The following is a 26,828-nucleotide window of genomic DNA, read 5'->3' as shown; positions in this document are numbered from 1 at the left end:
GGACAGACAACGAGGTGGAGCAGCGTGGTGGGGTTGGACAGACAACGAGGTGGAGCAGCGTGGTGGGGTTGGACAGACAACAAGGTGGAGCAGCGTGGGGCCATTTTGGACACAGACGTGGAAGGATGTGAAAAACAAAATGGCCAACCTTGAGTCCTTAATCCAGGAAAAGCACATTTTAGAACAAAGCTTTGAAAAAACATTTAGAAGCTCACCGTCTCTGAGGTGTTCAGGGAAAATAAGAACAATTTAAGTCTATAGCAGGGACATTCAACTCTGACCCCACGAGGTCCGGAGCCTGCTGCTTTTCTGTTCTACCTGCTAATTCATTGCAAACACCTGGAGTCCCAGGTCTAAATCAGTCCCTGATTAGAGGGGAATCACCCACCTGGAGTCCCAGGTCTAAATCAGTCCCTGATTAGAGGGGAATCACCCACCTGGAGTCCCAGGTCTAAATCAGTCCCTGATTAGAGGGGAATCACCCACCTGGAGTCCAAGGTCTAAATCAGTCCCTGATTAGAGGGGAATCAACCACCTGGAATCCCAGGTCTAAATCAGTCCCTGATTAGAGGGGAATCACCCACCTGGAGTCCCAGGTCACAACCAGTCCCTGATTAGAGGGGAATCACCCACCTGGAGTCCCAGGTCTAAATCAGTCCCTGACTAGAGGGGAATCACCCACCTGGAGTCCCAGGTCTAAATCAGTCCCTGATTAGAGGGGAATCACCCACCTGGAGTCCCAGGTCTAAATCAGTCCCTGATTAGAGGGGAATCACCCACCTGGAGTCCCAGGTCTAAATCAGTCTCTGACTAGAGGGGAATCACCCACCTGGAGTCCCAGGTCTAAATCAGTCCCTGATTAGAGGGGAATCACCCACCTGGAGTCCCAGGTCTAAATCAGTCCCTGATTAGAGGGGAACAATGAAACAAAGCAGTGGAACTGGCTTCCAGGTCCAGAGTTGAGTTTGAGGGGGCTATAGCCTCTTCAGACTTGTAGGACTCCTCGGGGTCTGCAGGGCTCTTCCTCTAACCTGGTCCCACATCTATTTCTGCTGTTTAGGAAACTCCTGTCATTGTTGTGCCAAACATTTCATTCACTTAAAAGAGTTGGCAAAACCACACAAACAGATACTGGACCAGGCTACTCGTCCTCTACTCAACCTTCCAAATGGCGATTTTGCCATCCTGGCAGGCGGAGCCACTGAGTACATAGCGGCCCTCTGCAGAGCACAGTGCCTGGACACTGTCTGTGTGGGCCATCAGCTCCTTCTCTACACTGTGGCTCTCTGTGTCCACTATGTAGATCTTCCCACTCATCCTGCACTGGTCAGGGCTCGGCCCGCTGCAGCCAACCCAGATCTGGACGAGGGAGGGGGAGGAGACAAAGAATGAAGAGAAGCTTGTTGAGGATTTGCAGTTGTACTGTGACATTCACTACCTAAATAAAACTCAGAGTTCGCTCTGGACACTCTGATCATTACTATGAGAGATAAAATAATGATGGTAGGGTAGAATGTATGGTATCATTTCTAAGTACGGTACTATTTTAACTGCTACTTTACAAGCTTTTGTAGAAATTGCACCACCTGAGAAAGACCGTTGTTGCCAGAATCTTCTGAATGTGTTTGGTATGTGTTAATAGTAACGTGTTAAAGAGGTTATTGTGTTGGTACCCTTCCATTAAAGTGTTACCAGCAAAACACGCAAAGAACATCCAACTGAGACCATTATTTTCTCACCTGATTCTTAACCTTGATCATACAGTTGACCCCTGTACAGTTCTGCAGCCGCACCCTCAGGAAAGGCTTGGTCAGGTCTTTACAGTGCCAGAGACAGAGCTCATCAGAATCAGAACAGCTCGTCCACAACTGGCCCCTCTGAAAGAAACACACAGTGGACTGGTTTAGCCATCAGCTCATGACACTCTCATTGACAAGCAAACTGACTGTTGGAAGGCTGCAAAAATACATAGTGTCTGGCTTGATTATTGAGGCCACTTGGAGGCCATGGTGAAGGCCTAGTATGAGATAAAGATCTTGGTTCAGTGAAATCTCCAAGATGAAGGGAACATGGGCCTACTACCTCTAAGAAGAGGATGAGGCTGCTGAACTCAGTGGGCATGCTCCGTAGATCCTCAGGAAGTGTCATCTTACGATGTGGGGTTCCGTTCTTCCTCAGTTCAACGATGCCGTCTCTGGCACCTAGTCAACATAACAAATGGGAACAAAACAAACAAAGGTTTCTGTCTAGATGCTTGCTGTTGTTAGCATGTTCTCTTGTGGTCAATTGACACACTTTGTTAATTGATCATTGGCAGGGTATATAATACATAGGAGTATATAAAAAAAATAGAATAATAATATACAGTTAGAGTATAACTATGACTGAGTGAGTTTACTTACAGCACCACAGTGTTCCATTGAAGAGCTGAATGGACATAAGCCTATCACAGGTCAGTTGAAACTGCTTTTTCACTTTTAGCGTTGAGAGGTCCCACAGAATGACTGTTCCATCGGCACTACAGGAGTATGTCTGTCTGGGGGGGAGGAGAGGGACAGTTGGATTAAAACAAGCACCATGTAGAATAGAAGCCTGATTGTGGTCTAACTACTGATGATTCACTGAGGGCAAAGTAAAGAAGTAGTTTAAGTACACTGCTGCCATCTGCTGGTTGGAAATAGACATCAAAAACACTCCATGTTCAAACATTCTTGCACTGTGATACTGGGGTGGGACAGTTAGAAGAACTCCTTTCTGCAATAGGTGCACTATGATACTGGGGTGGGACAGTTAGAAGAACTCCTTTCTGCAATAGGTGCACTATGATACTGGGGTGGGACAGTTAGAAGAACCCCTTTCTGCAATAGGTGCACTGTGATACTGGGGTGGGACAGTTAGAAGAACTCCTTTCTGCAATAGGTGCACTATGATACTGGGGTGGGACAGTTAGAAGAACCCCTTTCTGCAATAGGTGCACTATGATACTGGGGTGGGACAGTTAGAAGAACCCCTTTCTGCAATAGGTGCACTATGATACTGGGGTGGGACAGTTAGAAGAACTCCTTCCTGCAATAGGTGCACTATGATACTGGGGTGGGACAGTTAGAAGAACTCCTTTCTGCAATAGGTGCACTATGATACTGGGGTGGGACAGTTAGAAGAACTCCTTTCTGCAATAGGTGCACTATGATACTGGGGTGGGACAGTTAGAAGAACTCCTTTCTGCAATAGGTGCACTATGATACTGGGGTGGGACAGTTAGAAGAACCCCTTTCTGCAATAGGTGCACTATGATACTGGGGTGGGACAGTTAGAAGAACCCCTTTCTGCAATAGGTGCACTATGATACTGGGGTGGGACAGTTAGAAGAACTCCTTTCTGCAATAGGTGCACTATGATACTGGGGTGGGACAGTTAGAAGAACCCCTTTCTGCAATAGGTGCACTATGATACTGGGGTGGGACAGTTAGAAGAACTCCTTTCTGCAATAGGTGCACTATGATACTGGGGTGGGACAGTTAGAAGAACTCCTTTCTGCAATAGGTGCACTATGATACTGGGGTGGGACAGTTAGAAAAACCCCTTTCTGCAATAGGTGCACTGTGATACTGGGGTGGGACAGTTAGAAGAACCCCTTTCTGCAATAGGTGCACTGTGATACTGGGGTGGGACAGTTAGAAGAACCCCTTTCTGCAATAGGTGCACTATGATACTGGGGTGGGACAGTTAGAAGAACTCCTTTCTGCAATAGGTGCACTATGATACTGGGGTGGGACAGTTAGAAGAACCCCTTTCTGCAATAGGTGCACTGTGATACTGGGGTGGGACAGTTAGAAGAACTCCTTTCTGCAATAGGTGCACTATGATACTGGGGTGGGACAGTTAGAAGAACTCCTTTCTGCAATAGGTGCACTATGATACTGGGGTGGGACAGTTAGAAGAACCCCTTTCTGCAATAGGTGCACTATGATACTGGGGTGGGACAGTTAGAAGAACTCCTTTCTGCAATAGGTGCACTATGATACTGGGGTGGGACAGTTAGAAGAACTCCTTTCTGCAATAGGTGCACTATGATACTGGGGTGGGACAGTTAGAAGAACCCCTTTCTGCAATAGGTGCACTATGATACTGGGGTGGGACAGTTAGAAGAACCCCTTTCTGCAATAGGTGCACTATGATACTGGGGTGGGACAGTTAGAAGAACCCCTTTCTGCAATAGGTGCACTATGATACTGGGGTGGGACAGTTAGAAGAACTCCTTTCTGCAATAGGTGCACTATGATACTGGGGTGGGACAGTTAGAAGAACTCCTTTCTGCAATAGGTGCACTGTGATACTGGGGTGGGACAGTTAGAAGAACCCCTTTCTGCAATAGGTGCACTATGATACTGGGGTGGGACAGTTAGAAGAACTCCTTTCTGCAATAGGTGCACTGTGATACTGGGGTGGGACAGTTAGAAGAACCCCTTTCTGCAATAGGTGCACTATGATACTGGGGTGGGACAGTTAGAAGAACTCCTTTCTGCAATAGGTGCACTGTGATACTGGGGTGGGACAGTTAGAAGAACTCCTTTCTGCAATAGGTGCACTGTGATACTGGGGTGGGACAGTTAGAAGAACCCCTTTCTGCAATAGGTGCACTATGATACTGGGGTGGGACAGTTAGAAGAACCCCTTTCTGCAATAGGTGCACTATGATACTGGGGTGGGACAGTTAGAAGAACTCCTTTCTGCAATAGGTGCACTATGATACTGGGGTGGGACAGTTAGAAGAACTCATTTCTGCAATAGGTGCACTATGATACTGGGGTGGGACAGTTAGAAGAACTCCTTTCTGCAATAGGTGCACTATGATACTGGGGTGGGACAGTTAGAAGAACTCCTTTCTGCAATAGGTGCACTATGATACTGGGGTGGGACAGTTAGAAGAACCCCTTTCTGCAATAGGTGCACTATGATACTGGGGTGGGACAGTTAGAAGAACTCCTTTCTGCAATAGGTGCACTATGATACTGGGGTGGGACAGTTAGAAGAACTCCTTTCTGCAATAGGTGCACTATGATACTGGGGTGGGACAGTTAGAAGAACTCCTTTCTGCAATAGGTGCACTATGATACTGGGGTGGGACAGTTAGAAGAACTCCTTTCTGCAATAGGTGCACTATGATACTGTGGTGGGACAGTTAGAAGAACTCCTTTCTGCAATAGGTGCACTATGATACTGGGGTGGGACAGTTAGAAGAACCCCTTTCTGCAATAGGTGCACTATGATACTGGGGTGGGACAGTTAGAAGAACTCCTTTCTGCAATAGGTGCACTATGATACTGGGGTGGGACAGTTAGAAGAACTCCTTTCTGCAATAGGTGCACTATGATACTGGGGTGGGACAGTTAGAAGAACCCCTTTCTGCAATAGGTGCACTATGATACTGGGGTGGGACAGTTAGAAGAACCCCTTTCTGCAATAGGTGCACTATGATACTGGGGTGGGACAGTTAGAAGAACCCCTTTCTGCAATAGGTGCACTATGATACTGGGGTGGGACAGTTAGAAGAACCCCTTTCTGCAATAGGTGCACTATGATACTGGGGTGGGACAGTTAGAAGAACTCCTTTCTGCAATAGGTGCACTATGATACTGGGGTGGGACAGTTAGAAGAACTCCTTTCTGCAATAGGTGCACTGTGATACTGGGGTGGGACAGTTAGAAGAACTCCTTTCTGCAATAGGTGCACTATGATACTGGGGTGGGACAGTTAGAAGAACTCCTTTCTGCAATAGGTGCACTATGATACTGGGGTGGGACAGTTAGAAGAACCCCTTTCTGCAATAGGTGCACTATGATACTGGGGTGGGACAGTTAGAAGAACTCCTTTCTGCAATAGGTGCACTATGATACTGGGGTGGGACAGTTAGAAGAACTCCTTTCTGCAATAGGTGCACTATGATACTGGGGTGGGACAGTTAGAAGAACTCCTTTCTGCAATAGGTGCACTATGATACTGGGGTGGGACAGTTAGAAGAACCCCTTTCTGCAATAGGTGCACTATGATACTGGGGTGGGACAGTTAGAAGAACTCCTTTCTGCAATAGGTGCATTGGTCATTTGAACAGGCAGTTCTAACACATTATCCTTCCTTCAACATAGAATCCTCAGCATCACACATGGGTTAACAGTTTGTGAGGGTGATGAAGTGACTGTAGCATGGAAGAGTGCCCTACAGTATTTAGGGAATAGGGTGCACTGTGGGACACAGACATACGGTACTATATGTGTAACATTTTACCTCATCTTGTCACTCTCCTCCAGGGCAAAGTCCATAACCTCATCCCTGTGCTCTGTCAGCTGCTTATTGCAGGACATGCTGCGAGTGTCAATTATGTAAATGATGGAATCCTGGGAGCCAATCCATACTTGATCCTGGTCCAATCCCAGCATGCAGTTCTGTGCACATAATAAAGCCACGTATTCAGCACATAAATGCGTCCCAAATGGCACCTATTCCCTATATAGTGCACTACTTTTGACCAAGGCCCATAGGACTCTCGTCAAAGGAAGTGCACTATATAGGGAATAGGGTGCTATTTCGGACGCATACATATCCAGGTTTAATCCACTGTCATGTGAATGGCAGGCACTCCTGTTCATACCTCATGAGACCACAGAAAAGAGGAAACACTATCAACAGAAGAAAAAGAGAGAGAGAGAGGAGCTAGAGAGGGAGAGAGAGAAAACAAGTGAAACAGAACTAGAGGGGCGAGAGAAAGAACGAGTGAAAGAGAGCTAGAGAGAGAGAGAGAGAGAGAGAGAGAGGGAGAGAGAAAGATGGAGAGGGAGAAAACAAGTGAAACAGATCTAGAGGGGGGAGAGAGAGAGAGAGAAAGAACGGGTGAAAGAGAGGAAGAGAGAGAACAAGTGAAAGAGAGCTAGAGAGAGAGAGAGAGAGAGAGAGAGAGAACAAGTGACAGAGAGCTAGAGAAAGAGAGATGGAGAGAGAACAAGTGAAACAGAGAGCGAGAGAAATAGATCACTGTGTACTTAATTCAATATAACAATTTCTTTTCAAAGGATATCTGTAAGCAATTTCACAAAAACAAAGGACATGTTCCAATATCCACTCACATATAACCCTTAGAATGTATGGCCAAATCCAATGCTTCTCTCTAAGTGTTCTGCTACACTAATGTGGATATTGGAACAGAGCCTAGTAGGAAGGCTCAAGTGATAGTCCAGGGAGAGCGCAGGGGAAATGGTGTGTGTCTGCTTGCAGACATCATACCAGTTGGGAGGATCCCACTTGAACACAGTTCTGCTGCATGGACCAGCTGGCTGCATCAAACACAACCACCCTCCCACCACTGAGGGCACACCACAGCTTGGGGTTCCCATCTCCGTCTGCCTCCGAGTAACTCAACTGGCCTGGATAAACAGAGAGAGAGACTGTAGTCAGTCACAGCAATTCAGCTTTTATCTGCAAATGTCTACATCAAAATCAAATACACTAAAAGTTAAATACACAATCCATGGGTCAGCCAGTCGATGGATACTCCCACAGGCATATAGATGATATGTATAAGGTATATACTGTAGCTCTGCATTACAACAGAATATGTGGGTTTTTCACTGCCTTTCAGATCGTACTATTCTTTTTTTTGGCAACTTTTACTTCACTACAGAAAGAAAATAATGTACCTTTTACTCCCTACATTTCCCTGGACACCCAAAAGTACTCGTTACATTTTGACAGGAAAATTGTCCAATTCACACACTTATCAAGTGAACATCCCTGGTCATCCCTACTGCCTCTGATCTGGAGGATTCACTAAACACACATGCTTTGTTTGTAAATTATGTCTTGGAGTGTTGGAGTGGAGTGTTGGAGTGTTGGAGTGGAGTGTTGGAGTGTTGGAGTGGAGTGTTGGAGTGTTGGAGTGGAGTGTTGGAGTGTTGGAGTGGAGTGTTGGAGTGTACCCCTGGCTATCCGGCAATAAAAATAAAACAATTAGGCCGTCTGGTTCACTATAAGGAATTTGTATAAATCATTTATTTTACCTTTGATACTAAAGTACATTTTATTCCATTTACTTTTGATACTTAAGTATTTTTAAAACCAAATACTTTTAGACTTTTACTCAAGTAGTATTTTACTGGGGGACTTTTACTTTTACTTCTGTCATTTTCTATTAAGGTATCATTACATTTACTCAAGTATGACCAGAATACCTTTTCCACCACTGAACGTGGCTGGGGGTTATAGCATTTCTTTCACATGGCCCATCAATTTAGACAAGTGTGTCTGGGTGCTTTACACTAGTGTGTATTTGCAGCCAACTATTACGGCTTCAAAGCTCCTCTGGTTTCCACTCAGATGTGTTAGGACATGCACCATACAGGACATGTTAGGACATGCACCATACAGGACATGTTAGGACATGCACCATACAGGACATGCACCTTACAGGACATGCACCTTACAGGACATGTTAGGACATGCACCATACAGGACATGCACCTTACAGGACATGTTAGGACATGCACCATACAGGACATGTTAGAACATGCACCATACAGGACATGTTAGGACATGCACCTTACAGGACATGTTAGGACATGCACCATACAGGACATGCACCTTACAGGACATGTTAGGACATGCACCATACAGGACATGTTAGGACATGCACCATACAGGACATGTTAGGACATGCACCATACAGGACATGTTAGGACATGCACCATACAGGACATGTTAGGACATGCACCATACAGGACATGTTAGGACATGCACCATACAGGACATGTTAGGACATGCACCATACAGGACATGTTAGGACATGCACCTTACAGGACATGTTAGGACATGCACCTTACAGGACATGTAAGGACATGCACCTTACAGGACATGTACCTTAACAGGACATGTTAGGACATGAACTTAACTGGCATGTAAACAGCTTCTATCTTACAAGCAGATACATCAGAATGAAGATAAGAGAAACTATGATAGAGAGTCAGCGGTCTGTTTCCCCTCACCTGGTGTGTAGAGTAACAGAAAGTCAGCCGTCTGTTTCCCCTCACCTGGTGTGTAGAGTAACAGAAAGTCAGCTGTCTGTTTCCCCTCACCTGGTGTGTAGAGTAACAGAAAGTCAGCTGTCTGTTTCCCCTCACCTGGTGTGTAGAGTAACAGAAAGTCAGCCGTCTGTTTCCCCTCACCTGGTGTGTAGAGTAACAGAAAGTCAGCTGTCTGTTTCCCCTCACCTGGTGTGTAGAGTAACAGAAAGTCAGCCGTCTGTTTCCCCTCACCTGGTGTGTAGAGTAACAGAAAGTCAGCTGTCTGTTTCCCCTCACCTGGTGTGTAGAGTAACAGAAAGTCAGCTGTCTGTTTCCCCTCACCTGGTGTGTAGAGTAACAGAAAGTCAGCCGTCTGTTTCCCCTCACCTGGTGTGTAGAGTAACAGAAAGTCAGCCGTCTGTTTCCCCTCACCTGGTGTGTAGAGTAACAGAAAGTCAGCCGTCTGTTTCCCCTCACCTGGTGTGTAGAGTAACAGAAAGTCAGCTGTCTGTTTCCCCTCACCTGGTGTGTAGAGTAACAGAAAGTCAGCTGTCTGTTTCCCCTCATCTGGTGTGTAGAGTAACAGAAAGTCAGCCGTCTGTTTCCCCTCACCTGGTGTGTAGAGTAACAGAAAGTCAGCCGTCTGTTTCCCCTCACCTGGTGTGTAGAGTAACAGAAAGTCAGCCGTCTGTTTCCCCTCACCTGGTGTGTAGAGTAACAGAAAGTCAGCCGTCTGTTTCCCCTCACCTGGTGTGAAGAGTAACAGAAAGTCAGCTGTCTGTTTCCCCTCACCTGGTGTGTAGAGTAACAGAAAGTCAGCTGTCTGTTTCCCCTCACCTGGTGTGTAGAGTAACAGAAAGTCAGCCGTCTGTTTCCCCTCACCTGGTGTGTAGAGTAACAGAAAGTCAGCCGTCTGTTTCCCCTCACCTGGTGTGTAGAGTAACAGAAAGTCAGCCGTCTGTTTCCCCTCACCTGGTGTGAAGAGTAACAGAAAGTCAGCTGTCTGTTTCCCCTCACCTGGTGTGTAGAGTAACAGAAAGTCAGCTGTCTGTTTCCCCTCACCTGGTGTGTAGAGTAAGACATGTACAGTCTGTGGGGCTGGGAGGTCTAGTGATGGATTGATCTTGTGTTTCAACGTCTCCAATGTTGTCTTTGGAACCATCACAGGAACTGCTTACAGACAACAAAACAGAAAGCAGAAAAAAATGACATATCAGAATATGAATCACTATTCTGATTACAGAAAATCACAATGAATTTCACACACTATTGTTCTTCAGAGGCACATCCGATGTTGTTGATTTAGTTGTATACTTGATCCTTGAAGTCCAAGGAGGTGGTTTCCTGGAAACTCCTGGACTAAATACATTTTCAATTATTCTCCATTGAGTTTGTGTTTTAGTCCGGAACCCCACCATTAAACTTACAAATGGTAAAGCTTACAGATGATTTATATGCAAAAAAACCTAATTGAAAGTGCATCTGGACCATAATGCATACCTTCATGTTTCACTCTGTCAAAGTATGCCAGTTTGGAGGCGGCAAATATGGCCTTCTGGGTCTGAAGGCAGCCAACCACAGCATCCATGAGCAAGACGTTAGTCAAAGCCTGCTGCATGTACTGAGGATCCTTAAAGGGAACATGACAACTTATACACACACTGCCTGTACTGAGGATCCTTAAAGGGAACATGACAACTTATACACACACTGCCTGTACTGAGGATCCTTAAAGGGAACATGACAACTTATACACACACTTCCTGTACTGAGGATCCTTAAAGGGAACATGACAACTTATACACACACTGCCTGTACTGAGGATCCTTAAAGGGAACATGACAACTTATACACACACTGCCTGTACTGAGGATCCTTAAAGGGAACATGACAACTTATACACACACTGCCTGTACTGAGGATCCTTAAAGGGAACATGACAACTTATACACACACTGCCTGTACTGAGGATCCTTAAAGGGAACATGACAACTTATACACACACTGCCTGTACTGAGGATCCATAAAGGGAACATGACAACTTATACACACACTGCCTGTACTGAGGATCCTTAAAGGGAACATGACAACTTATACACACACTGCCTGTACTGAGGATCCTTAAAGGGAACATGACAACTTATACACACACTGCCTGTACTGAGGATCCTTAAAGGGAACATGACAACTTATACACACACTGCCTGTACTGAGGATCCTTAAAGGGAACATGACAACTTATACACACACTGCCTGTACTGAGGATCCTTAAAGGGAACATGACAACTTATACACACACTGCCTGTACTGAGGATCCTTAAAGGGAACATGACAACTTATACACACACTGCCTGTACTGAGGATCCTTAAAGGGAACATGACAACTTATACACACACTGCCTGTAATGAGGATCCTTAAAGGGAACATGACAACTTATACACACACTGCCTGTACTGAGGATCCTTAAAGGGAACATGACAACTTATACACACACTGCCTGTACTGAGGATCCTTAAAGGGAACATGACAACTTATACACACACTGCCTGTAATGAGGATCCTATAAGAGAGACATAGTCTAACAAGTATAAACACACAACCTACTACACATTACAATGTACAATGAGTACAGCCAATTAAACAGTGTGGGAGATAACATTAAGTTTGGGAGATCACATTAAGTTTGGGAGATCACATTAAGTTTGGAAGATCACATTCGGATAATATAATAAGGACAAAACATAATACTTTCCAGCAGAGCAGAGGGAAGGGACAAGCCTGTACTGTAAGATTAATATCCCTGTAGGAAGCCTGGAGGAAACCATCAGGCCAGAGGGGTGGGACAAGCCTGTACTGTAAGATTAATATCCCTGTAGGAAGTCTGGAGGAAACCATCAGGCCAGAGGGGTGGGACAAGCCTGTACTGTAAGATTAATATCCCTTTAGGAAGCCTGGAGGAAACCATCAGGCCAGAGGGGTGGGACAAGCCTGTACTGTAAGATTAATATCCCTGTAGGAAGCCTGGAGGAAACCATCAGGCCAGAGGGGTGGGACAAGCCTGTACTGTAAGATTAATATCCCTTTAGGAAGCCTGGAGGAAACCATCAGGCCAGAGGGGTGGGACAAGCCTGTACTGTAAGATTAATATCCCTGTAGGAAGCCTGGAGGAAACCATCAGGCCAGAGGGGTGGGACAAGCCTGTACTGTAAGATTAATATCCCTTTAGGAAGCCTGGAGGAAACCATCAGGCCAGAGGGGTGGGACAAGCCTGTACTGTAAGATTAATATCCCTTTAGGAAGCCTGGAGGAAACCATCAGGCCAGAGGGGTGGGACAAGCCTGTACTGTAAGATTAATATCCCTTTATGAAGTCTGGAGGAAACCATCAGGCCAGAGGGGTGGGACAAGCCTGTACTGTAAGATTAATATCCCTGTAGGAAGCCTGGAAGAAACCATCAGGCCAGAGGGGTGGGACAAGCCTGTACTGTAAGATTAATATCCCTTTAGGAAGCCTGGAGGAAACCATCAGGCCAGAGGGGTGGGACAAGCCTGTACTGTAAGATTAATATCCCTTTAGGAAGCCTGGAGGAAACCATCAGGCCAGAGGGGTGGGACAAGCCTGTACTGTCAGATTAATATCCCTTTAGGAAGCCTGGAGGAAACCATCAGGCCAGAGGGGTGGGACAAGCCTGTACTGTAAGATTAATATCCCTTTAGGAAGCCTGGAGGAAACCATCAGGCCAGAGGGGTGGGACAAGCCTGTACTGTCAGATTAATATCCCTTTAGGAAGCCTGGAGGAAACCATCAGGCCAGAGGGGTGGGACAAGCCTGTACTGTAAGATTAATATCCCTGTAGGAAGCCTGGAGGAAACCATCAGGCCAGAGGGGTGGGACAAGCCTGTACTGTAAGATTAATATCCCTTTAGGAAGCCTGGAGGAAACCATCAGGCCAGAGGGGTGGGACAAGCCTGTACTGTAAGATTAATATCCCTTTAGGAAGCCTGGAGGAAACCATCAGGCCAGAGGGGTGGGACAAGCCTGTACTGTAAGATTAATATCCCTTTAGGAAGTCTGGAGGAAACCATCAGGCCAGAGGGGTGGGACAAGCCTGTACTGTAAGATTAATATCCCTGTAGGAAGCCTGGAAGAAACCATCAGGCCAGAGGGGTGGGACAAGCCTGTACTGTAAGATTAATATCCCTTTAGGAAGCCTGGAGGAAACCATCAGGCCAGAGGGGTGGGACAAGCCTGTACTGTAAGATTAATATCCCTTTAGGAAGCCTGGAGGAAACCATCAGGCCAGAGGGGTGGGACAAGCCTGTACTGTCAGATTAATATCCCTTTAAGAAGCCTGGAGGAAACCATCAGGCCAGAGGGGTGGGACAAGCCTGTACTGTAAGATTAATATCCCTTTAGGAAGCCTGGAGGAAACCATCAGGCCAGAGGGGTGGGACAAGCCTGTACTGTCAGATTAATATCCCTTTAGGAAGCCTGGAGGAAACCATCAGGCCAGAGGAGTGGGACAAGCCTGTACTGTAAGATTAATATCCCTGTAGGAAGCCTGGAGGAAACCATCAGGCCAGAGGGGTGGGACAAGCCTGTACTGTCAGATTAATATCCCTTAAGGTGCCAACAGATCTTATAGTTTCTTCATAATACGGTAATAAAAAGAATGTGACATGTTTTTCAAGACTATGAATAACCACAGAACGCATTCAGGAGGGTGAAATGGACTATGCTAATATTTCTACCCACACGTTCCACAAAGTGGAACAGAAGTCACTGCACTGCTTAACAGCTTTGCTGCGCCACCGAAAAGCTAGCAATTCCATGGTGCGGGTTGGGGGATTTCAAGCTGAAGGGGTTAGTTTAATGAATTCAACTTGGTTACATTATACCCTATTGAATGAGATCCAGCGTATATCCTACCTTGTGGTCGTCTGCCATCGTCCTCCCAGCCCACATCTCTCTGACCATGAGATTCCACAGGTCACACGCAGACTTCAGGTTGGCCTCAAACACCTCCTTCCTCAGACTGCACTTGATCTTCAGAGACGGGATCCTCAGCAGCAGGAAAGGAGAAAAGGAGATGTTCACCTCCTGACAGAGACGAGAGGGAAAGGGGGATATCTAGTCAGTTGGACAACTGAATGCATTCAACTGAAATGTGAGGAGAGGATTATCAGATGTGTCATCGTCATCATGGCAGATTTTTCATTTGAACAAAGCCAAACATTGAAGGCAATACACTGTAGTCATACCAATGTACCCTTCCATATTATTCATTACGGACTGAGTTTCCAAAAGCTTCATAGCACTAAGATCATCTTTCATCCATTGCCTATACTTGTCAAATATTATTTTAAGACTACAAAGCTTTGAGAACTCATCCCTGAACAGTACTACTACTAGTGCCTAAACATAGAGTAACCACACCTTTATGTCTCTGAACTTGGTGATCTCGATAAACCCAGGCCTCCCGTCAGTGAGCAGGAACAGCCTCTTCTGTGTCATGGCGATCTTACCCACTCCCTGGTTGGTTTTGACGGAGCAGGACAGCTTGTAGACACACTCGTTGTTGTCCAGGTGCTCCATGACCTCAGCTGGTAGGTGAACATCCTGGGCCTCCACCTCCGTCTCCTTCCAGAAGGTGTAGAACACACGGAACACCTCTGGGTCAATCTGCTTCTGTTGCCCTGGAAACAGAAGGTGTAGAGCACATAGAACACCTCTGGGTCAATCTGATTCTGTTGCCCTGGAAACAGAGGTAACCTTCTCTTAGAAGTCTTCAGTCTTCAAGGAGCCATTCGTTGTAAGAGTGGTGATGTGAATGTAAACAAGGCATGACAAGTCTCAGCAGCCTGTAGAGAACATGCTCATCAAACGCACATTAAAACCATGAAAATGCATTCCATCATTCTACTTTCATGTTCATTCATGTCATTCAAGCCAATAGAAACAAGCTACTTCAAACAGCATCCATTGTAAACAGAAACCCTGTGTTTTGTCAAAGCAAAGAGCACATTTATACATCTTCCATAGCTGAAGACGCCCCATGAAACAACAGCCATCCATCTCATGTAAGATGTCATGGAATGAACGTTAAACCCAAGCAGAGATGAAGATAGAGAGAAAAAATAAAAGAGATGCCACATGAGTCCCGCTGACCAATCATACGATGGGATGCTGCAGACAAACTGGACAGTCTTGCTTACCATCCAATGAGGAGTCAATGTAAAATACTGATTTGGAGGGACTCCTCATGGCAGAATTCAAACCCAAAGTCACTGAATCCAAAGTCACTCTTACAAGATCCTATTAATAAAGTAAGGATAATAAGATGATACACACCGTGTTCCTAGGCAGAGTGGTACTGTATTTCAAACTGTATTGACAGATCAATCACTCGTTTACTATCATGGGTGATCTTATTGCTATAGTACAACCATACTGTACTGCTCATGTATTTCCATGTCCTGTCAACGAGAGGCCTGACCTCTTAACTCACTTACCCACAGTAAGAGCCTCAAACAGCCTATGGATGGTAAGTCTCAACTTACCCACAGTGAGGGCCTCAAACAGCCTATGGATGGTAAGTCTCAACTTACCCACAGTGAGGGCCTCAAACAGCCTATGGATGGTAAGTCTCAACTTACCCACAGTGAGGGCCTCAAACAGTCTATGGATGGTGGCGACGTCTTTCACAATCCCAGACTCCTGGATGCGCTTCACAAAGTCCTCCTGCAGCATGTGGGTCTTAGGGAGCTGGAACTTCTTCACGTGGTCGTCAGCTTGGACCAGCACCATCTCATTGTCTGTCTTCACCTTGAAGATGAGCCGCTTGAGCTCTGGCCGCCGGTCCACCTGGGAGAACTCGTCCTTCTGCAGCGAGTCCACTAGCGCCTTTACCAGGTCGGTGGGGAAGATCTCGATGTCCGTCTTGTAGAGGTTCTGGAAGTCACTGAGGGCGTCAAGACGCTTGGAACACAGCGTGTTCATGAAGCCGCGCAGGTAGAAGTACCTAGGAAATAGGGAAAGAGTTGTATGGAGAGTAGTAGGACTTATAAATTATTTGTGAAGTATGTATGTAGTGCGTATTGTGACTGATTGGACACACACTAACGCGCCCTCTCTCTGTCTCGCCAAACAGGTGCCTCTCGTTGCTATCAGCAGGAGCATTGCCTTTATAAACTTGGTGGTCCGGTCACTCTGAGGACTTTTCAAATACCCAATAAAGCCTTTTAAAAATATTTTTTAGATGTAGTGTGTTTAAAGTGTGACTTAATAAAATGAATAATCCCTGTTGTAAACGAAGTACCTGGCCAGGAGGGTGGAGTTCTCAGGAGGAACACAGGAGATGGCCTTCCCCAGTAGTATGATCAACTCTCCATAGTAGTTCTGGACATGGTGGTGCACCATGGGAGGAGGAAATTCTGGCAGCTTGAAGATCTTCACAGGCTTGGGCGGGATCTTGAAGGCTGTGTAGAAAAAGACAAAGAGTGAAACTGCAAACAAAAAGGGTCTACTTTATATGAATCATCTCCAGCACCACCTCAACATCAACATATGTGAAAATGGCGTGTTTCTATGATCCGTAGTAAAAAAAGTGAGGAAGATGTGTTTCCAATGACATTATCAACCAATCAGGAGGCATTTAGTAGGTAATGCGTCCTCATAATTGGTTAAAATCACATGATGCACAACGATGTCATTGGAAACACTTATCTCCCTCCATATGTTTTACTACCGAACATCGAAAGACGCCATTTTAACATATGTTGACATTGAGGATGAACATGAAGTTCAACATTTGTGAAAATTCCTTTTAAGATGAATCTTTTTGTTCACAGAAGTCAAGGCTTAATGACCTACACTTTACTTTAACCATCTGTTATAAGAGTCACGTAACACTAAATAGTTTGTGTTATAACAGTTTTCATTAGCTGGCAACAACAGACATGACTTGTTATGTAGAGTAGTCCAATAGGCATTTCAAGTGTAAAGTCAGTGTAAAGTCAGTTTTCATTAGCTGACAACAACAGACATGACTTGTTATGACATCTGTTATGACAGTGTTATGTAGAGTAGTCCAATAGACATTTCAAGTAAAGAGTCCGTGCGTAATGTTACGGAGTAATGTTAATGTAACCGTGTAAAGTTAAACATCACAGTACATGTGTTAATCAGTGGGTAGCTATTATTAGTCCTCCCACTGCAGGGGTTGCAAAATCTGGATTTCCAGAAATCCTGGTTGGAGGATTTCATGCTTCCTCCGTTCTAATTCCACTAATCTTCCAACTGGGATTTCTGGAAAACCTGGGAATTTGGGGAAAATTTCTGGAATTTTGTAACCTTTCTAAAAAAAAGTTGCTATCTAGTACCTAAAAGGGTAGGAGAACCCCTTGAAAAACCCTTTTGGGTTCCATGTAGAACCCTTTCAACAGACAGTTATATATGGAACCCCAAAAAGTGTTCTACCTAGAACAAAAAAGGGTTACACTATGGGGACAACCAAAGAACCCTTTTGGGACCACATTTTCTAAGAGTGTACTCACCACTTTCAGGGATAATGGTCTTCTTGAGGGAGGTTTGTCTGAGGAGGTTGAGATGGCGCTCCTCTCCCAGGTTGGGGAGGCTCATCCCCAGCCTCTTGTTCAGACGGATCTCTGGGTCGCTGCTATACTTCCTGGCCATTTCCTGCATGGTGGGCCTCCTGGGGTTGTCTGTCATCGCCTTCATTCTGACATCAGACACATATAAAACAGGACTGTATACAATACCCTAAATACCATACAGGACTGTGTACAATACAATACCCTAAATACCATACAGGACTGTGTACAATACAATACCCTAAATACCATACAGGACTGTGTACAATACAATACCCTAAATACCATACAGGACTGTGTACAATACAATACCCTAAATACCATACAGGACTGTGTACAATACAATACCCTAAATACCATACAGGACTGTGTACAATACAATACCCTAAATACCATACAGGACTGTGTACAATACAATATCCTAAATACCATACAGGACTGTGTACAATACAATACCCTAAATACCATACAGGACTGTGTACAATACAATACCCTAAATACCATACAGGACTGTGTACAATACAATACCCTAAATACCATACAGGACTGTATACCATGCAAGACCCTAATACACATACAGGACTGAGTACCAAACAAGACCCAGAATACCATACAGGACTGAGTACCAAACAAGACCCAGAATACCATGCAAGACCCAGAACACCATACAAGACCTTAAACCTCTCACTGAGTCTCCCCCAGACATATATGTAGCATGTTTGCAGTGGGGTACTATGTAATAGAATTCAATAATTTCCCAAATCACTCCTCCAGTATCCCTAGTCAGTCTCTTTCACTTATTTGATCTATTCCAGCACTAACTGGTCAACTAATCGTCAAGGCTAACTGGTCAACTAATCGTCAAGGCTAGCTGTTCAACTAATCGTCAAGGCTAGCTGTTCAACTAATCGTCAAGGCTAGCTGGTCAACTAATCGTCAAGGCTAACTGGTCAACTAATCGTCAAGGCTAGCTGGTCAACTAATCGTCAAGGCTAGCTGGTCAACTAATCGTCAAGGCTAGCTGGTCAACTAATCGTCAAGGCTAGCTGGTCAACTAATCGTCAAGGCTAGCTGGTCAACTAATCGTCAAGGCTAACTGGTCAACTAATCGTCAAGGCTAACTGGTCAACTAATCGTCAAGGCTAACTGGTCAACTAATCGTCAAGGCTAACTGGTCAACTAATCGTCAAGGCTAGCTGGTCAACTAATCGTCAAGGCTAACTGGTCAACTAATCGTCAAGGCTAACTGGTCAACTAATCGTCAAGGCTAACTGGTCAACTAATCGTCAAGGCTAACTGGTCAACTAATCGTCAAGGCTAACTGGTCAACTAATCGTCAAGGCTAACTGGTCAACTAATCGTCAAGGCTAACTGGTCAACTAATCGTCAAGGCTAGCTGGTCAACTAATCGTCAAGGCTAACTGGTCAACTAATCATCGAAGCTCTCAAACACTGTAAATGGATGGTGGTTCTCGAAGAGAGGTTTGAGAAAAACGCCTCTGCTGTACATTCAAATATTCAACAACAATACAACATCCAACAGACTGGATAACTGGATCAGACTTGTGGAGAAACTCTTCCTTTGATGTTAACAAAGCAGGTTTGCAGCGGTGTGTTCTATAAATTAATAATTGGACTGAATTCCATAACATGTCCAGGCAGGTCACCAGCGGTGCCATAACTCAGGCTTCGTTCTAACCATCACTGTACCGTCAGGGAGAAAAGTGAGTTGGAGGGTAGGGGAAGGGAAGGGATAAGCAGGAAAGGGATATTGTAAGTGAGAGCTTACTTCTGTGTCTCTGAGCGAGTGTTGACTTCCATGCGTGTGAAAGCATCCATCTTCCTATTGAGGCGGTCCTTCAGGAATGAATGAAAGATGTGTGTCTCCAAGACCTATACGGATACACATGTATAAATTGAGTGTAGGAATCAACCGTACTCTTTATAGTGATCTGAGAGGCTACTTCAACATGTACCTTTCTGTAAAAGGGAAGGTCAGCTAGCTCTCTGGTCTTCAGGAACTCTTCACTGTTAAACACTCGGTGTTCATAGTTCAGGTGACCACTGACATCCCTGATGAAAGGCAGAAATACAGCGGACCATTAATACACGGGCTACATTAGTGCCTTTAAAGACCAGGAAATAGAACATCTTCCTACACCTCACCGGGTTGACTTCCTCCTTACAGGTACAACACCAACATAATCTCACATATGCCACTATTGGCTCTTTCCAGTGTGAGCATTACTCAAGGGAGAGCAGTATTGACAGATTTGAATTCACTTGTTGATGTCTGTAAGCAGGAAGTCCACCCGATGTGTATTATGATGTCATACTTTAAGCCCTGCACCTCAGAAAGGGAGTCTGAACAGCATGACTGACCTAAACATGTTGACAATGAGCTCCAAGGTAACCTTCTGTATTTCCCAGTTCAGGTTCTGCTGCCATTGTCTCCTCAGCATGCGCATCTCATTAACGTCTGTGCCGGCCCCTTGGTGACACACCTCTAGATCATGTTGTAGCTGAAGGCCCTTCCTCCTGTAGAGCAGCAGGAAAAGAAAACTGTTGTTCACTCACTGCCACAAAAACAATGTTATATAAGCATGACTGTGAGTGATAACTGATGTGATATTCTACCTATCAATAACCTCATTCTGTGTTATTGAGACAATGGATGTGTCATTTCAGTTGTAGGGGGCTTCAGCACAGAACAGAGCACATAGTCTGCATTGTCTATGTATACCTCCTGTTATTCTTTTGTTCTACATGTTTCTCTCTGCCCTGTTGGGAAGGGCCCGCAAGTAAGCATTTCACTGTTAGTCCACAGTTCTTGTTTATGAAGCATGTGAAGATTACAATTTGATTTGATTCTGAAATGGCACCCTATTCCCTATATAGTGCACTACTTTTTAACAGTGCCCATAAGTAGTACATTATTCCCTAGTAGGGCACTATATAGGGAATAGGGTGCCATTTTTTTTTGGGGGGGGGGGGGGGTCCTACCGCTTGGTAAAACACTCTGCCGAAACGAAGGGGACGTCTGGTAGGTCGACAGTCTCTGAGCAGGAAGAAGACACTGTTCCATCATCAATATTAATCAAGATCAGGTCGTCTGTTTCCTGTCACAGAGAATAGAGAGTTCCAAAAACATTCAAAAGTCAAAGCTTTTATTTCTCCAACTGCTATGACATTTCAACTGTTTGGAAACGGAACAAGACAGTACAACCAAGAAGTAGGTCTAAACACTGTTTATGGACAGTTGGACACTTGACACAACGGCATCATGAAAATCATATTGTTGTCCGACATCAAATTACACAAAGACAAAAGCATGGTTATATAAAGGATGTACCAAGGTTGCAATAAAGACACTACTACTACTAATACAAAGCCTCCTACCGCAGCGACCTCCTCAAAGTGGTTGAGGTGGCAGCCCATGAGGAAGGCGGTGGGGGCCATGACGAAGTCCAGCATCTGGGCTGAGAGGATGGGCACGTAGGGGTGCTGCCAGTGGAGGGGGTGGATGTAGAACATGAAACACTCTGCCACCAGGGTGAGGCGGGCCCAGTCAGCTGAGAAGAACACTAACCTCTGCTCCATCAGAATACCAGTGATGATCTGGGCAAACCAACACAGGGCCAGGGGTCAATAGAACCAGAGGAGAGGAGAGCAGGTTAGAAAGAGCAGAGTAAAGTAGAGGAGAAAGAGCAGAGTAGAGCAAAGTAAAGCAGAAATAGCAGAGTAGAGCAGAAGTACCAGAGTAGAAAGAGTAGATCAGAGCATAGTAGAGTAGAGCAGAGCAGAAAGAGCAGAGCACAAAGAGCAGAGCACAAAGAGTAGAGGAGATCAGAGCAGAGTAGAGTAGAAAGAGTAGAGCATAAAGAGCAGAGTAGAGCAGAAAGAACAGAGCAGAATAGAGCAGAAAGAGCAGAGTAGAGTAGAAAGAGTAGAGCAGAAAGAGCAGAGCAGAAACGTTGAGCAGAAAGAGTAGAGCAGAGTATAACAGAAAGAGCAGAGCAGAAAGAGAAAAGTAGAGCAGAAAGAATAGAGCATAGCAGAGTAGAGCAGAGCATAACAAAAAGAGCAGAGTAGAAAGAGTAGATCATTAAGAGCAGAAAGATTAGAGTAGATCAGAGTAGAGCAGAAAGAGTAGAGCAGAAAGAGCAGAGCAGAGTAGAAAGAGCAGAGTAGAGCAGAATAGAGTAAAGCAGAAAGAGCAGAGTAGAGCAGAGTAGGGTAGAGCAGAAAGAGCAGAGTAGAGCAGAGCAGAGTAGAGTAGAGCATTAAGAGTAGAGTAGAAAGAGCAGAGTAGAGCAGAATAGAGTAGAAAGAGTAGAGCAGAAAGAGAAAAGTAGAGCAGAAAGAGTAGAGCAGAAAGAGTAGAGTAGAGCAGAAAGAGTAGAGCAGAAAGAGCAGAAAGAGCAGAGTAGAGCAGAAAGAGTAGAGCAGAAAGAGTAGAGCAGAGAACAGAAAGAGCAGAGCAGAGTAGAGTAGAAAGAGCAGAGTAGAGCAGAAAGAGAGGAGTAGAGCAAAAAGAGTAGAGCAAAGTAGGGCAGAAAGAGAAGAGCAGAAACGTTGAGCAGAAAGAGAGGAGTAGAGTAGAGTAGAAAGAGTAGAGCAGAAATAGGAGAGCAGAGTAGAGCAGAGCAGAAAGAGCAGAGTAGGGCAGAAAGAGCAGAGTAGAAAGAGTAGATCAAAGCAGAGTAGAAAGAGCAGAGTAGAGCAGAGTAGAAAGAGTAGAGCAGAAAGAGGAGAGTAGAGCAGAACAGAAAGAGCAGAGCAGAAAGGGGAGAGTAGAAAGAGTAGAGCAGAGCAGAAAAACAGAGTTGTTGTCAGGCAGGGCAGAAGTCAAAACATCACTCCGAACACTTCAGTTGAATGGCTCATCGTAGAAAATGCTGTTACCCGTCTGAATATAACTCTCTACTCACCTGTAAAATCTGTTTGGATCTAAAGCACAGGAAGGGCAAATGGAGGTCCAGGTCTACAGCGGGGTGTTCCTTATCCTCTCTGGAAGGCAGTACGATCATCAGGGGTCTCAGGTTGAACACCTGGGCACAGTCAGGGGTGAGCACATCATCAATATCAGTACACAATAAGGAAAAGGTGTTGGTGGTGGTAGTAGTAGTTTGTATTTTTTTGGGTCATTTTTATTCTGACTGTAGGATGGAGAGAGGGGGGGAGAAATGAAGGACCAAGGAAGAATCAAACCCCAACCATGCATAGTCCATGTAGAGTGAGTGGTGTTCAAATACAACCAACCACTGGAACTTCAGGCAACCTAGCAGTTTGGATAGATGAACTGGATAACATAAAGCAGCTCACCACATGTAGTTGTCCAGGGGGTGGAATGGGCACTAGAGACAGTTTGGCTGCAAATTCCTTCACCCTCTCTTCAGACAACCTGCTTGCTCTAAGCTGCGCCAGCAAACTACAGAAGTGTACAGAAGAGAATGATTTAAGAAACGACAACACACATATACGGGCTGTATTGAAGACGTATTGACCCTTACCAAGACAGACAGTCCTTCAGAGCATTGTAATAAGGATGCTTGGATATGACACAGATGGCAAAAGCAGTGTAGAGCTTAGTGGTCCTGGTGGACGACCAGTGTCCATTCTGATAGAACACTGACCCTTCCTACGAGGACAGAAGTGACAAATCCACTGTGTGAGCATTGAGTCTTTCACAGGAAGGAGCGTCATAGCGAAAGCATTTAACACGGTTTTGTTTTGCACAGCTTTATAATGAAAAGGATCACATGTTTCTGCAGGAGAATAAAAAGGAAAGACTCCCACCTGAAATGGTCTACAACACTGAACAACCACTCCATGGGTTTGGTTACCGAACACATCCGTGAAGACTAGAAAGTGAAAACGCTCTTCTTTTGGTTCATTTGTTACTTGAAGCCCCCCTGATTTCAGAAAAGTAAGGATTATTTGTATCTCTCTATTGTTAGACAGTGCATTGGGCGATGTCTTTGAGCTAATGTTTTAATGACATTGTACATAGGGATGTCTGTCAGCCTTCATTTTGGTATGGTGTTTACCTCAGGTCATCTTTATAATCCCAACAATGACAAATTTAACTGGCTATCAGCCTCACAATATACCTCTACCTGGAAAGCAGAGTTGGGGCAGGGCCATGAGGTCGATGTCCTTGGGGACGCTGACATCCTCCGTGACAGTGGCCCCCTCACTGCTCCCGGCCCCTCCAGGGCCACTAGGAGCCACCACTAGCCTCTCCTTCTTCTTGATGAAGGACCGTCTGCACTGGACTCGACTGAAGGTTCTGGGGACACCAGACTCATCTGCATTCTCTTTGGTCACAAACGGAGGCACGTGGACTTGCAAGACCTCTGGGTCTAAAATAAGGAGGTCTGTTGTGCTGTTGCCCTGCTGTAGAGACTAAACAGAACAATCCATGTTAACCTCCATTTTACATTTCTAATCCACGATCCAGCTCACCTCTCTAATAAATGTATGTATTAAAAAAGACATTTGCTGATTGCCATTACCTGATAGACATCCTTGAGTTTATCCCCAGAGGCTCCGACAACAACACACGCTTCCAGTAGCCCTGAGGGAAGATGGTCTGCCATCAGAACCGGTCCTTCCTCCTCTGTACATCAGGCTCACAATGGTGGAATCACATCCAAGCATGGGATTTGTGCTTTGGAGGAGGAAGCGAGAGAGAGAGATAGAGAGAGGGTGAGAGAGAGACAGAGAAAGAGAGAGAGAGAGAGAGAGAGAGTGAGAGAGAGAAACAGAGACAGAGACAGAGAGAGAGAGAGAGAAATAGAGACAGAGACAGAGAGGGTGAGAGAGAAAGAGAGGGTGAGAGAGAGAGAGAGAGGGTGAGAGACAGAAAGAGATTGTTCTTCAGAAACATGAATCACACTCCTTAGCTTGTTCATTTGGGCAAGTTGTTATACCCTTGATCACAGCAGCTGGCTAACAAGATAAAGACCACATGACATCCTGCTTATTATATTATATCACCTTTTAATAGATATTTACAACAAGCCAAGAGGTTCGCAGGCTGGAAACACAGCTCACCTGATCACTACTAGGAAAATAAACCAAATTGGAGAGTGTCCTCTGCTCTGAGAAACCATTAAAAAAGGTGTCATCAAAAGCAACTATGGCATCACCTCACCAAACAACAAAGCAGAGATGGAGGAAATACAGCTGTAGCTTGTCTCCTTTGTAAAGGCAGCCACCTCAGGAGATACAGCTGTAGCTTCTCTCCTCTGTAAAGGCAGCCACCTCAGGAGATACAGCTGTAGCTTCTCTCCTCTGTAAAGGCAGCCACCTCAGGAGATACAGCTGTAGCTTCTCTCCTCTGTAAAGGCAGCCACCTCAGGAGATACAGCTGTAGCTTCTCTCCTCTGTAAAGGCAGCCACCTCAGGAGATACAGCTGTAGCTTCTCTCCTCTGTAAAGGCAGCCACCTCAGGAGATACAGCTGTAGCTTGTCTCCTCTGTAAAGGCAGCCACCGCAGGAGATACAGCTGTAGCTTGTCTCCTCTGTAAAGGCAGCCACCTCAGGAGATACAGCTGTAGCTTGTCTCCTCTGTAAAGGCAGCCACCTCAGGAGATACAGCTGTAGCTTGTCTCCTCTGTAAAGGCAGCCACCTCAGGAGATACAGCTGTAGCTTCTCTCCTCTGTAAAGGCAGCCACCTCAGGAGATACAGCTGTAGCTTGTCTCCTCTGTAAAGGCAGCCACCTCAGGAGATACAGCTGTAGCTTGTCTCCTCTGTAAAGGCAGCCACCTCAGGAGATACAGCTGTAGCTTGTCTCCTCTGTAAAGGCAGCCACCTCAGGAGATACAGCTGTAGCTTGTCTCCTCTGTAAAGGCAGCCACCTCAGGAGATACAGCTGTAGCTTGTCTCCTCTGTAAAGGCAGCCACCTCAGGAGATACAGCTGTAGCTTGTCTCCTCTGTAAAGGCAGCCACCTCAGGAGATACAGCTGTAGCTTCTCTCCTCTGTAAAGGCAGCCACCTCAGGAGATACAGCTGTAGCTTGTCTCCTCTGTAAAGGCAGCCACCTCAGGAGATACAGCTGTAGCTTGTCTCCTCTGTAAAGGCAGCCACCTCAGGAGATACAGCTGTAGCTTGTCTCCTCTGTAAAGGCAGCCACCTCAGGAGATACAAGATAAACACCCTTTAATTGAATTTCCCTGCTTGAGGGGAATTTCTGGGCAAATTGGTTTCATGTGTGCTGAAGATACCCTTCAATAGGTCACTGAGAAAACTCAATTGAGGAGTGGCACAGTTCACTTTATGATGGGGTGGGTGTGTGGCCTAGTGCTGCTGTATTGAAAATCAGTGCCTTTTTAGATTAAACAAAATATGTAATTAAAAAAACTTAGTAACTGCACTCATATCCCTTTGGTATCTACAATAGAGGTGTGACTTTCTAATGGGCGGTCTGAAAAGCGACCTGTCACCAGTTCCTGCATAGCTTCGCATATGAGAGCAACACGCGTTCATATTATACACATGCATCACGTCATTATAGCTGCAGAACTGAAACCATGAAATGTTTTATGTGATTTCAGCAGTTTATGTCACAAGTCCTTTGCAGTTGTAGTCTGAACTAGACAATTAGAAGCAGCACTAAAATGAATGCGTTACAGTGAAATAGGCTGAAATCGGACACTCCTTTTGTCTGCTTATCTCCCCATATTCCCAGCCTTCTCAGTACTGTTTGACTGACATACAATGCATTTAGTTTCCATTGATGAATTGGTGTCTCTGGAAAACTTGGTAACATCCGCACTCTTTCCATACAAGCCATACTGAAAGAGCCAAGATCCCTTTATAGGCCAAGAGCATGTGATGATCAAACTCCATGTTGTGTGTCATTCAATAGCTACTGTGCATACATCACTGTCAAAGCATATTCATGTTTCCGTAAACATATAGAAGGTAGCTCAGCTACATATAAAAATGTAAATTGTCAAAACAGAAAGTTAGTCTTTAACTGATTTATTTCAAATGCCAATTAATGATCTTCACCAACCTGTTGGTCCATCGGTAATCCAAGATCACGGGCCAAAGTCACTGACATTCGTTTGAATGAATTTGTAGCCACCGAAAGACACAATCAAAACACCTTTGTAAACAATGCAGTTGATTTGACCTTCCCAGGAAATGCTG

At 45.2% G+C, this 26,828-nt stretch overlaps 1 protein-coding gene across 1 annotated transcript; it reads right to left on the bottom strand.

Moving 5' to 3' along the window:
* Positions 1 to 819: 819 nt before the first annotated feature.
* On the bottom strand, positions 820 to 26,828 carry LOC139387407 (DENN domain-containing protein 3-like). The gene is made up of 25 exons (XM_071133563.1): positions 26,692 to 26,828; positions 24,182 to 24,336; positions 23,783 to 24,071; positions 23,463 to 23,578; positions 23,177 to 23,304; positions 22,989 to 23,094; positions 22,595 to 22,714; positions 21,063 to 21,281; positions 20,667 to 20,782; positions 20,046 to 20,201; positions 19,640 to 19,736; positions 19,453 to 19,556; positions 17,607 to 17,791; positions 16,370 to 16,529; positions 15,708 to 16,072; positions 14,488 to 14,747; positions 13,981 to 14,151; positions 10,551 to 10,680; positions 10,113 to 10,220; positions 7,279 to 7,418; positions 6,286 to 6,443; positions 2,403 to 2,536; positions 2,083 to 2,201; positions 1,740 to 1,877; positions 820 to 1,359 (listed from the first exon to the last, which is right to left on the bottom strand). Exons 2-25 carry the CDS (start codon positions 24,263 to 24,265, stop codon positions 1,153 to 1,155), a joined length of 3,810 nt encoding a protein of 1,269 aa, XP_070989664.1. The 5' UTR covers positions 24,266 to 24,336; positions 26,692 to 26,828; the 3' UTR covers positions 820 to 1,152.

This window comes from Oncorhynchus clarkii, chromosome 3 (genome assembly GCF_045791955.1).
Source record: "Oncorhynchus clarkii lewisi isolate Uvic-CL-2024 chromosome 3, UVic_Ocla_1.0, whole genome shotgun sequence".
NCBI classification, from domain to species: Eukaryota; Metazoa; Chordata; class Actinopteri; order Salmoniformes; family Salmonidae; genus Oncorhynchus; species Oncorhynchus clarkii.
The sequence above is the reverse complement of the archived record's forward strand: the minus strand, read 5'-3'. Positions and strand labels throughout refer to the sequence as shown.